Source organism: Ranitomeya variabilis, chromosome 6 (assembly GCF_051348905.1).
Source record: "Ranitomeya variabilis isolate aRanVar5 chromosome 6, aRanVar5.hap1, whole genome shotgun sequence".
In the NCBI taxonomy this organism is placed as follows: Eukaryota; Metazoa; Chordata; class Amphibia; order Anura; family Dendrobatidae; genus Ranitomeya; species Ranitomeya variabilis.
This window is the reverse complement of record NC_135237.1, coordinates 90,313,935-90,327,886: the sequence shown is the minus strand read 5'-3', so window position 1 is coordinate 90,327,886 and position 13,952 is coordinate 90,313,935. Positions and strand designations below refer to the sequence as shown.

Sequence of the window (13,952 nt, the reverse complement as noted above, 5' to 3'; positions counted from 1 at the left end):
CCGCAACCAAAACAGAAGTCAAAATCAGTGTCCAGATGGCATATAAAACAGCTCATTTACTATAAGTCTCTTATATAACTTATTATTACTGCAAATAGCTGACATGATTGGAAAAACACTGGTACCATAATATAAAAAAAGGACTTGCAGAAAGCATGTAAACATTTTATGCTTGATAATTTCACATTGTGAAGAAACCAAGTGGCCAAATGTGAGAGTGAGTGCAAAAGAAAAAAAGCTTTTGTATTATAGTTTGAAGTATTACAGTGCTGAATTCCATAGACTCGAGCTGTGGCACCGTGATGATGTAGGTGGGGTGGGGAGGTGACTTAACGACTAAATGACCACTATAAGTACAGCAAACTGCAGCAACCAAATAGCGCAAGCTAATATAATAAACTTTGTAATGTATTTTATCAGACAAATCTGCTTTTTACTCCACCTATGACACACTTCTTCCCCTTCCCTATGCCCTGTGCCTCCGGAACTCATCATCCACTCTGCAAAACAACTAAAATTCATCTTGGTTAATGCAGGATGGACTACCAACACAATGACATGTCAGGTTACAACTAGCTATTAAAACCTACAGAGAGAGAGGAAAAGGCAATAAGAGTGAGAAGCAGAGTGGGAAAGTAAGCACAAACAGAACAGTATGATTGTGCTGCAGTTAGTGAATGATGAATGATTCAGCTTATCCTAGTGCTGGATTCACAGCTACAGTCCTCAGTATTGCTATATATTTTTCAACTAGACTGCTTCTTCTACTCATGTACATGTTATAACAAAGAAAGATGTGCAACAAATTCCTCTTTTTCGGTGTCTTGTGTATGGGAGGGATCATAGCAACTAATTTCTACCCACTAGCTTAGAAGAACTGAAAATTAGAGATCGGTGAACCCGAATAGTAAAGTTCAGGGTCCATACCAAACACCCACCTTTTGGGCACAGATACTGAACACGGACTTCTCCAGGGTTTGGCATCCCAAACATCGGATGTTTTCCACACTGTCATCTGCATGACAGCTCAAGAAAGATCGGTGGCTCTGCTCAGTGGCAAAATTATTACCACCAGTCAGAGCGATGTGGCTCCCACGCTGTGACAGCATGATAATCAGCATGGCAAAACTGACAGCTGTGGGCAGCAACCTACAGCTGTCAGCTATGTCATGGCTGGTTATGAAGAACAGAGGGTTCCCCATGCCGTTTTTTTTTAATTATTTAGATAAATAATTAAAAAATAGAGTGCTAAAGCTGACAGCTGGGAGCTGATATTCTCAGGCTGGTAAGGGGCCATGGATATTACTCCCCCAGCCTGAAAATAGCAGCCCGCTGTCACTCCAGAAAAGGCACATATAGTTAATCTCCCCCCGCTTACCTTGATGACATCACTGCTGGTCACACTCGCAGCAGCTCATTCTCAGCCTTAACGATCGCATCTTGGCACCGTCCAGGTTGAAAACCATTTATAGCATTCATGGATTACGGCATTGGATTGTATGTGGGACAGTTGAGAGATATAGTTGCTTTTTATTTTTGTTTTTTTACAGGAGACCAGGGTTTCAAAGGAATGGGCGTTAGGTGAGTATTATTGTTTATTATTTTCTGCTTTTTACAGCGGACAAGGGTTTCAATGGAATGGGCGTAAGGTGAGTATAAGTTTGCTTTTTAATTTTAAATAAAAATTAAAACTGTGTATTTTTATTTTGATTAAAGGACTTTATTCTGGATGTATGTTTATTTACAATCTGACTATAGGATTAGTAATGGAGAGGCATCTTATAGATGCCTCTCCATTACTAATCCATGGACTTGATGTCACCTGACAATACAAATGTGACATCAACCCCACAAATGTTAACCCCACTTGTCACTGCTACAGGGCAAATGGTAAGAGATGGACAAAGTGCCAGAATTGGCTCATGTAATATATGTACCTTTTCTGTGTTGGCTGAAGGCTGCTATTTTTAGGGTGAGGGTCAATATTCACGGCCAATTACCAGCCTGAGAATACCAGCCCCAAGCTGCCTGATTTAACTTGGCTGGTTTTAAAAAATAGGGGGACCCCATGCCGTTTTATTTATTTATTTATTTAAATAATTTTAAAAATGGCATGGGGACCCCTCTATTCTTGATATCAAACCCTTATAAAGCTGATAGCTGAGTGTTGTAGGCTGCAGCTGTCAGTTTTGCCATGCTAGTTACCAAAAATATTTATATATTTGTAGCGCAGGCACTGGCTGCATCAGCCGACACCTGCTCTCACTATAATCAGTGACAGCAGGCGTAGGCTGATTAGTAGTCCCATCAGCCCAACACCTGTGACAGAAGGTAAACTTTTTACCCCCGGCTCACACTGTCATCTCTCAGTGTGGGAACCGCAGTGCTCTGACTGGCAGTAATGATCTTACCGTCGATCAGAGCCAGTGTTTGCCACACTGTCATGCAGATGACAGCGTGGCAAACAATGGATGTTCTGCCCCCATTCATGTGAATGAGGTCCGGGTTCTGGTACCCGAACCAAACTTTTTTATCTCTTTGGTCAGACCCGAACATTCACAGGTTCACTCATCACTACTGAAAATTTGAGATAGGGCCTGCAGAGAGGAAAACTGGTTAAAATGCAGCCTAGTTATATAATGACCAGAAATAGTGTTGATCCTCATGTACACACACGACAATTTACACTGAAAAAATATCTGAAATGACAGGTAATAGATATCAAAAGGTAAACAATTTGAAAGTACTCAAAGGCAAGTCAGAAGATGTACAAAGACAGCAGTGGACTAACTGTAGTCACATTTGTAAAAGAATATATAAAGGACCTTAAATTTGATATTGTTTCTTTTATAGCCTGTAGAAAGTATGATACAATACAAAAATATAGATAAATGAAGGACTTAATTGACAAATTAGTTTTTGTTTAAGGCTGACCAAGATAAATAAAACACTTTTGCTGTTTTGCCTGCAAACAGTGCTACACTTTTCTTTAGGCTACGTTCACACAACAGAACTTTGGTCAATATTTCCCATCAGTATTTGTAAGCCAAAACCAAGTATGGAACAATTAGAGAAAAAGTATAATAAAAACACGTCACCACTAGTGTTGAGCATTCCTATACCGCAAGTATCGGGTATCGGCCGATACTTGCGGTATTGGAATTCCGATACCGAGATCCGATACTTTTGTGGTATCGGGAATCGGAATCGGAAGTTCCCAGTGTATGGTTCCCAGGGTCTGAAGGAGAGGAAACTCTCCTTCAGGCCCTGGGATCCATATCCATGTAAAAAATAAAGAATAAAAATAAAAAATAGGGATATACTCACCCTCTGACGCGCCCTGGTAGTAACCGGCAGCCTGCTTTGCTGAAAATGAGCGCGTTCAGCACCTTCCATGACGTCACGGCTTCTGATTGGTCGCGTGCCGCTCATGTGACTGCCACGCGACCAATCACAAGCCGCGACGTCATCCCTCAGGTCCTAAATTCCCGTCTAGGAATTTAGGACATGAGGGATGACGTCACGGCTTCTGATTGGTCGCGTGGCGGTCACATGAGCGGCACGCGACCAATCAGAAGCCGTGACGTCATGGAAGGTACTGAACGCGCTCATTTTAAGCAAAGAAGGCTGCCGGTTCACAGCAGTAAGGTCCAGGCTGCATCGGAGAGGTGAGTATATCAATATTTTTTATTTTAATTCTTTATTTTATACATTCATATGGATCCCAGGGCCTGAAGGAAAGTTTCCTCTCCTTCAGACCCTGGGAACCATCAGGGATACCGTCCGATACTTGAGTCCCATTGACTTGTATTGGTATCGGGTATCGGTATCGGCGAGATCCGATACTTTGCCGGTATCGGCCGATACTTTCCGATACCGATACTTTCAAGTATCGGACGGTATCGCTCAACACTAGTCACCACCTCTGTATTTTTCACCCACTCCTGGTTTTGACTTACAAATACTGATGTGAAATACTGATCAAATTCTGAATGTATGAACATGGTCTTAAGGCTGTATCTGGTATTGCAGCTCTATTCATTTTAATGCAACGTCAGACATTGTTCATGAATAAGGGTGGCACGGCTTCTGACTTAAAAAAGGAGACCCTTCATTCTTATGCTGGACAGACTTTTTTGACATTCAGCATATCGAATTCTGAGCATATCCCCTGTAATTACATTCATAGGTAGTGTTATAAAAAACAGATATCAGAAAATGGTAGAAATATTCTTGCTTCCTTATTAGGTTAACTGATAATACATAATTTCATAAATGCTTTATCCTTCTGCTCTATATTATGGCAAATACTCTTGTTATGAAAATTGCCCGATTTTTCATGTAAAAAGAAGAAAATTAAAAAGGCATGATCAATTTTCTTGTAGTTTTGTCTATTTAGAGAGACGGGAATGTTCCAGTTTATTTTTTGCATGCACAAGTGGCTTCTAGACTGGGACTGAATGCATCAGGAATGTCAACTGTTAGGATACATTGGGTATGACTGTGTGACATATTGGTTATCTCAGTTTGCAGCTTTATAAAACTAGACTGATATGAACTGACGTAAATATGGCGCTGGCACATTCCATTAATATTTGCAGATGTCTTTAACCTCCAGCAATCTCTTTTATTATGGTAATAACTCTTATCCCCTTAGATACGTTTCTTTCTGACTCAATCTTAAGTGCTGACCATAGCTAACTAGTTTTAGAAACCAGAGAGGATATACAAAAGATGTCTTACATGCTGAGAAATATGTTACTTTGGAGACCAAGCGAGATTATACACGGTTTAACTGGGAAATACTGCAAACAAAATCTATTTAACTCGTCTCCAAAACTAAGAGCCTGAACGGTTCTAATCTAAAGTTTGCACCCAGCATAAGCCATTCAGCCATGAAGGATGCACAGATGGGCAAACCTCATTTCACTCTGTCGGATCACGTCACTGGCCTTCAGCAAAGGTGCGAGACAATCATCTGTATTGTTAAAAGGGTTGTGCGGTCCAAATCGATAAGTCTGCAGTCACTCTTATGAATCCATCCAGCGCGCGCACTGTGCACGGCAGGGATTCGCCAGTTTCTGAGCCGGGACCGAAGGTTATGTAGACGGGGCAAAACAAGTGTATGGAGCGAGGACTTTACTAGATGAGCTCGGTCGGGAGTATGCGTAACAGAAACCAGCCAATCCCCGCAGCGCTCAGTTAATGCACTGGGGGGGACTCATAAGTCTACAGTCATGCAGAGTGACTGGAGACTTATTGATTTGGAAGGGAAAACCCTTTTATAACATTTCGCAACGTTCTCAGTTGTTTCATTTGGAGTACTCTCTGTATGGATAATGATGGACCTGTGAATGGATCTAGTCTTCATCATTTTTTTTATTTATGACATTGTTTTAGCATATATTATCATTTGTTTTATCTTTAAAGTCAAAAGGTTAGAGTTATTTTTTATTTTTATAGTTTTATTTGTTCGTACCGTATTTTTGTTCTCTTCTTGTTGTATATTATTGTTTAATGAAAATAAATATAATTTGAGTGAAAAAAAGGTCAATGGGAGATGGACAGGATAGCAAGGTGGCTCAGTGGTTAGCACAGTTGCTTTTCAGCTGTTGAGATCCTAGGTTTCAAGCCCCACCAAGGTATCATACAGCATCGAGAATAAATTTAAAATATAACTTTTAATTATATCATTAAAAACTACCTTATATAGAATTAGTGATCAAGTGCAGGTGCAGTATAAAAAATTCACTTATCCACTATATGTCCAGCTGGACCAAATAATATAGGTATACCAATGTCCCTTTTAGAAGACACCCTATATCATACAAAAAATAATCAGTTCCAATTCTGGTCAACATTTAGATTAGATACCAGATCACATAAATTCATAGACCGTGAGATTAGATCAAAAGAATCCAATGTTAAATCCATAAAGCACTTATCACGGTCTCCATGTGGACATGCTTGCTTGGGTACATATGTCAAATTCCACAGTGTTTATCAAACAAAATAATTAGGAACGATCTCACCCATCAGCAGTTCAGGTACCGTCGTTATTTTCTCAACAGCCGGTTTCCATAGGAGTGGGGCACTCTCAACCTGTTATGCCCTGTAAAGGCTAATACGGCCCTGTCCCCAATAACTCCCGCCCTTACAAGGGCAGTCCACAGCTGACCCTTACAACATCAGCCCTACTTGTCCCTGTGTGTCCCAACGCGTTTCATCAATTCTTAGAATCATCAGGGGAAGTCCACACTCTGTTAGGGTACATAGCTATTTCTAGAAGAAACGGGGGTTCTCTCTCTCTGACTCTCAGGCTGTCAATGGTCACCATGGTCAGCCTGAGAGTCAGAGAGAGAGAACCCCCATTTCTTCTAGAAATAGCTATGTACCCTAACAGAGTGTGGACTTCCCCTGATGATTCTAAGAATTGATGAAATGCGTTGGGACACACAGGGACAAGTAGGGCTGATGTTGTAAGGGTCAGCTGTGGACTGCCCTTGTAAGGGCGGGAGTTATTGGGGACAGGGCCGTATTAGCCTTTACAGGGCATAACAGGTTGAGAGTGCCCCACTCCTATGGAAACCGGCTGTTGAGAAAATAACGACGGTACCTGAACTGCTGATGGGTGAGATCGTTCCTAATTATTTTGTTTGATAAACACTGTGGAATTTGACATATGTACCCAAGCAAGCATGTCCACATGGAGACCGTGATAAGTGCTTTATGGATTTAGCATTGGATTCTTTTGATCTAATCTCACGGTCTATGAATTTATGTGATCTGGTATCCAATCTAGATGTTGACCAGAATTGGAACTGATTATTTTTTGTATGATATAGGTTGTCTTCTAAAAGGGACATTGGTATACCTATATTATTTGGTCCAGCTGGACATATAGTGGATAAGTGAATTTTTTATACTGCACCTGCACTTGATCACTAATTCTATATAAGGTAGTTTTTAATGATATAATTAAAAGTTATATTTTAAATTTATTCTTGATGCTGTATGATATTTAAAGGAGAGAGAAATTTGGGCCTTGACCCTATATTACGGTGTAAGTCCCACCAAGGACAACATCTGCAAGGAGTTTGTATGTTCTCCCCGTGTTTGCGTGCATTTCCTTTGGGTTCTTTAGTTTCCTCCCACACTCCAAAGACATACTGATAGGGAATCTAGACTGTGAGCCCCAATGGGAACAGTGATGATAATATCTCTCTAACGTGCTGTGGAATAATGGCGCTGTATGAGCAATGCATAATATAAATATAATATATAATAGATTGTACAATAATGTCAATTTGTCATTAGTTCTTCAATCACTTTAGAATAGTCAATAAATTATGTTTTGCACACAGTCTTGTAATTCTGCAATTACTAAAACTCTTCTTACCGAGATCGTGGAATGTTTTCTGTGCTTTCTCTCCACCAAACATCTGACAGCATTGCTTCAGGATTAGATCTCTTCCCATATCTGATAAACCAAAAGCAGAGTTATAATACCACAAGTTTAGAGGTAGTTGTGAAATGGAAAAAATATGAAGCCTTACAACTGAAGAAAATGACGTTTTCGCTTCTACTGGTCTAAAAAAATCAAATCTTCAAAGATTATTTTACTGTAAAACAACATCAAATATATATATATGTATATATATATATACAGTATATCAGTATGGATATATCTATCTATCCATCTATCTATCTATATATATTTATTTATATATACACATGTATATATATAATTCATGCAACTTTATTTTTTTGGAAAATGAGATGCATTTACTGTAATTTGATGACTTAATGATACGTACATGTATATCAATATTGTTGCAATCGACTGTAGTCCAGAAGGGTAAAATATGTTGCTACAGATATTATATATGAGATGCCATAGTATTTTCCAAAAAATAAAAACAGCGTTCTAGCTGTGATGAGGATTAATGGGACATTTGGGTACAGTATAGGGGGGCTTGCCACCAAACCCCTCTATCTTAGGCAGGATATTTGGATAGGACAGTGACCTGAATCTAATCTTCTACTAGAAATGTATCAACGCCTGTTATTTAATGACTTGATAAAGAGACTACAAGGGCAAATGCCGCAAACTCATCTCTCTCTGACTACATCTGATCTGAATCTACACTTCAGTGAAAGAAATCCTATCTGATCCTATGTCAAAAGAAAATTCTAAATATGGCAATATAATAATCGAGATTCAATAAAATGTTTCAAATCTGAGATAAATTTGATGCATATAATATTTCCAAATATCGTACAATACTTTGTTGTGCAGTTGATACATAAAGAAGTAGTGAATGACTATTAATTTCTAGTCTGGCAATGGGTATTTGTATATATTTGTGTCATTACAATCAATACTTCACCACATATCCCATTTATTATAATGCATGGCACTTGACTATTGATTATACTGATTATATTAACCATTTGCATCCCCTTCATCAGTTAGTCTTTCACATTATTACCATTGCTAAGCGATATATCTGCCTGTTTTATCATTACATTAAGTGCTCATGTCAAATGATAAAATAAAAGTAAATTCCAATATTTTCACAAAAAATTGTATTTTCCAAGGCAATAATATAAAGAAAATGGGCCGTAATGGTTATACCCAAAGGCTGCTTTTTTTATCTAAAGTAGTTGAGACGACTGGAATGTAAAAATGTCATCTGATTATGATAATGAATACTTTTCAGAAGTGAGAAATTTAATGCACCAAGTAAAAGACTTGACATGTCTATTGTTAATATATTTCACTAACTGCCAGACTGCAGCAAACACACGCTCAATGCCACTTGTCAGATTACAATGAAGACCAAAATGAGACATGGGGTGTCTTAATTATTTATGTACGGATGTAGCGGAGCTGAATTTGTCATTGAATTATTAAATATATATACAGGTTTACGATGCACATTTTTCTATTTCTATAGAAAGATTTCTACCTGCTTTGAAGCTTTAAGAAGTCACTTGGCTTTTAAGGACTAACTTGGCTTTCTTCACAACTTTTCTCCCTTGTTCTGTCTTCGGAGTTTGCTTTTTGCATAATCATCTGGGTGTTAAATGCCCTGGAGAGCTATCATCATCTATTGGATGCTCTGTCAGCCTCTGTCTCTACATAATGGGATGCTTAGAAATGTGACTAAAGCTTAGCCTAAAATTGGGGACAATGTCTTTACATGTTTCAGTGCTCTCAGGCACTTCTGACTTTCCACAATGTGCCATTTTCTCCCCTGTATTTTTTAGTCAGCTCATCGCAGTGTTTCGCTAGCGGAGTGTCACAATGCATAAATCTCCATTGCTTCGCTTCATCACTTTCCACTAATCATTTCAGAATCCTCAGAAAAATCCCAGAAAAACTAGTTTACTCAAATGAAGTATATGGCATGCCAAATCATCACATCAGAGCAATTATATAGGGAATTAATATATCCCACCCCCTCCTACAGTTCATACAGTGGTATATATCATTTATCCCCACCTCTTATGATATGTAGCATATATCTCTTATAATATTTTCTGCATAATTACCTATATCTGATATCCGTCCGATGCTTACCGAGCTATTAGAGTATATAATCCCATCTCTTATGACATATTCCAAATGTATATAGAATATGTTGCGTGTTAACCAAACTATTACCATTTTTGCTGTATACCCAACCAGTTCCTGTCATGTATGCCATACATCCACCTAAATCCTAAAATATATACTGTAGAATCACCTAGGTCTTGAGGCATGCTCCATATTCACGCCTAATGCTTAGAATAATTTTACCCAACTGCTATTGGGTGAATAATGAATATTCACCCACTTGCTATAATATATACCATATATCCACCTAAATCTTATATTCTATTTATTAACCCATCTCTTAAAGTATATTCCATATCTATACCCAATACTTATACTATGTACTGTGTATTGATCCATCTATTAAAGCATAAACTGTATATTCATCTCTTCATGTAACTCATACCATATATACACCCAACTCTTATACATTGTATATACTGTATGCACCTACTGTTCATGTATATAGGCACATTTACCATAACTCAGATTGCCTACTTTGCCTGATTTGTCCTCATGTTATGATTTTAACTAATATGGAGTAAAGATCAAGTTTTTATCAAGAACCTGCTGCCTTGGTGCCTTGGGTTCACTGAATTTCTACATTGTTTTTGGACCTGGTGGGAGGCCCTGCCGAGCTAAGCACAAGGTTGGTCAATGGTGCATATGAATCTACTATTGGACAGATAATGGCTTCTGTAACGTCAAATGATCATAATCCTCTTAGAAGCCAAGATCACCTTCTGTGTCAGGTTATCAAGATGGTGTGTTATTTGTCAAGTTAAACTTGGCCACATCTGTATCTGTATCCAACTAATATAATATAGACTGTATATCCACCAAACTTGTATAATGTATATTATATATCTACAAAACTCATATACTTTATATCCATTCACCTATTATATCATCCACTCCTATTATATATATTGTACCTCCATCCAGCTCTTATAGTATATACTGAATTTGTACATAAGGACATTAGTGCTAGAGAATCACACTTGTAAGACCCAGATCTTACAATATACACCATATAGCCAACAACTCTTACATTATACACTGTCTATCCATCCACCTATTATATAATGTAATTTATTGCATTTTCAACCACCTCTTATTAAATATACCAAATGTCCACTTAACCTGTGTTAGAAGTGGATAGATGTCTCTATAGTAGATATGTACTATATATCCCTTATATCCATCCACCAATAAAGTCTTAAATGCCACTGCTTTAATGCACATTGTTTATCCAGTCAGTTCTTCTAATATACACTTGATATCACCCATCATATCATACATTCCTCCACTTCATAGTTTATACTATGTTTCCATCCATCTCTTATCTTATGCCATATATTTACCCACTTCTTTCAGAATATACTTTAATTTTCTAAACCTCTATATAGTATATATTCACCTTCTTTTTAACTCTTATACTGCTTATCCAACCACATATTATTGCATATATCATATATATCTACCTACCTGCTATAATTTATAATTTATATTCACCCACCTTTAGCATATAATTCGTATGTTCACCCATCTCTATTAGTATATACTGTATACACCCCAGTCCGCACCTCCTATAATATCTTCTGTACCTCTGTATACTCGTATCTCATATACTATATGTTCCCCCAGCTATTCTAGTTTATATTGTGAATTCATACATTTCATAAAGTGTATCTGTATGCAAATTAATCCAATGCAGGTTAATGTGTATATGTATATATATACATTAGAAAAAGTTAGCCCATGGCTAAAGGCAAGGAGAATACACTGTTGTATTAATAGAGCATGAGCTGCATTTAGAACTAAATTGTTAATTCTTTACATGATGTGTGCCAAGTGAACATGTTACTTCTGCTCTATTTGAAGTATTCTTATATCTGTGCCTAACATTCTATGTAAACCTACTGCAATACGCTAAATTGGTGATTATCACACTGCATAGCCTCCGAGAATTAATGACAAAGTCAGCTCTGCTATGTTTCACTTCGAGTTTTAGAAGTATGTGCTGAAGTTATTCCCATCAAGTAAAATTATCTATTATCTATCTATCTATCTATCTATCTATCTATCTATCTATCTATCTATCTATCTATCTATCTATCTATCTATATCTCATATCAATCTATAGCTCATATCTATCTATTATCTATCCCTATCTATCTCTCTATTCATCTAGCTTTCTGGTACAAAAAAAAACGAAGACAGCTTCAGCGATGTTTGAAACGTCACTGAAGTCCCTATGGGCTATTAAACCACCATTATTTTTTCTAAAAAAGGAGTGCTGTCTTCATTTTATACTATATTTATTGAGGATTGGTCTATGCCTGGAAGGTCTGGCACCCAGTTTTTATGTACTTCTTGCTAGTTCTGCTTTTAAACTTTTCTTTTCTATCTATATCCATCCATCCATCCATCCATCCATCTAATATATATCTATCTATTTATCTTATCACATATCTATCTATTCACATATCTATCTATCTATCCATCTATCCATCCATCTAATATATATCTATCTATTTATCTTATCACATATCTATCTATTCACATATCTATCTATCTATCCATCTATCCATCCATCTAATATCTATCTATTTATCTTATCACATATCTATCTATTCACATATCTATCTATCTATCTATCTATCTATCTATCTATCTATCTATCTATCTATCTGTCTATCCATCCATCTAATATCTATCTATCTATTTATCTTATCACATATCTATCTATCTATACAATTTCAAAGAAGCCAATGGAGTTACAGATCGTTTGCAGATTATTATCTTTGCTGTTCGTTTTGATAATCTTTGTTTTAAAATATAGATGTAGCAAAGCCGAGATTGCAATTTAAATCCTAAAAAGAAAATCAAGGAGACAAGGGAGCTATCATGTGTGATATTGTTATAGAGACTGTAATGTAATATTTGATATCCTAACATATATTCTGCGGTTTAAGAAAAGAATGCCGGTGATTACATTGCACACATGATGTAACCCCCCCCAAAAAATCCTGACCTCAGCTACAGCCTTCTATTGTTGGTACTCTATAAAGACATCATATATCTTATAATTCAGTGCACACTATTCTCTCCAATAAAAAAAAAATAATAATGAACAGTGTACCTTTGCCTTGTTATAAGGTTTATATAGTGCCTCAGTGCTGAGTAGTATTTGGCCATGTCCTCTGCTGGTGCGTCCTCTCCAGGGTTGTCAGGTTTTGATGGGTAAGCCTCTGCAAATGTCCCCAAGCAGATCAGCAAGGATAGACCTATAGTCAGCACTGACATCCACAACCTCATGCTTCCCTGCATCTGGGATAAAAAAAACACAGAATCAGAACTTCAACAAGTGACAAGCCCTTCATACCGTGCGCTGATACCCCTGCATGAGACATATTTGCTTACATTTTTCTTATTGTAAAATTGCTGAATTTGTGATGAACACTTCTGAGTTAAGAAATTAAAGTAGGTGGCATAAAATACATCAGTTTAGGTGAAACTGAGGTCTGCTACATCTAAAAAACTTAGTTCTGCTCCATCTTTACAGGCATCAGCTTTAACTTTATAGAATAAAGACTCTTCCTATGTGTTGACGTGACATATGGTGATGATGGTTCAGATCTGTTACCCTACAATTTTATAGCAGAACAATCTGCACCAAAACAAGCTGCGTTAGCTACCGTAGTTTTCTTTCATATTATATTTCTTTTATATTTCAGTAATTTTCAGCAATAAAAACACAAATTATTTGTAATATGCATGTAAAGCGATAACATCAAACTCACAAAGAGGAAAGTAAGAGGACAACGAGGAGCTGGAGCCTGATCAGCACTGAGGACAGCTCCCTGAGTACTTACACTGACTGGGGAATGTGTCTTCTCTCCGATCTTCCAGTTGCCTGACTGTCTTCTTAGGTGTCTTCTCTGTAATAAGACTTTGTTCTCCCTAATACCCAGCTTGAGACGGCTCTCTGCCATACTGAGGCTTTTATAGTCTTTCTTCTACAGGAGGGGCTTTGGGGGGGTATAATAGTGGATGACTAAAAACCTACTATCTCCTCCTACCTCTGAGCAGTAAGCACGTCACTAATAGGTGAGACCTTGCAGACATGGGTCATGTATAAAGGGAGGGAAATTATGCCTTTTATTGTTTGATTTGTCAAAATGAGTTATGACTGAAAATTGGAAATATTTAATACAATATAAAAGATGCGCGTCCCCCAGTGACGTCCCCTCACGTACCTCTGAGCATAACCCCAACCTGATTCTACGTACATTTTAATTTTATTTTAAAAGCTGCTATTGTGTGCAATGGAAAGATTTTCTAGGCG

General features: G+C 37.5%; 1 protein-coding gene across 1 annotated transcript in view; it reads right to left on the bottom strand.

The window, feature by feature from the left end:
- Positions 1–13,637, bottom strand: part of NPY (neuropeptide Y) — an 83,132-nt gene extending 69,495 nt beyond the window's left edge. Inside the window, exons 1-3 of the mRNA XM_077271873.1 lie at positions 13,480–13,637; positions 12,747–12,934; positions 7,400–7,480 (exon numbers count right to left, since the gene is read on the bottom strand). Coding sequence (XP_077127988.1) covers positions 7,400–7,480; positions 12,747–12,934; positions 13,480–13,599 — 389 coding nt within the window. The 5' untranslated portion in view covers positions 13,600–13,637. The remainder of the gene's footprint in view (positions 1–7,399; positions 7,481–12,746; positions 12,935–13,479) is intronic.
- Between the last annotated feature and the right edge of the window lie 315 nt (positions 13,638–13,952).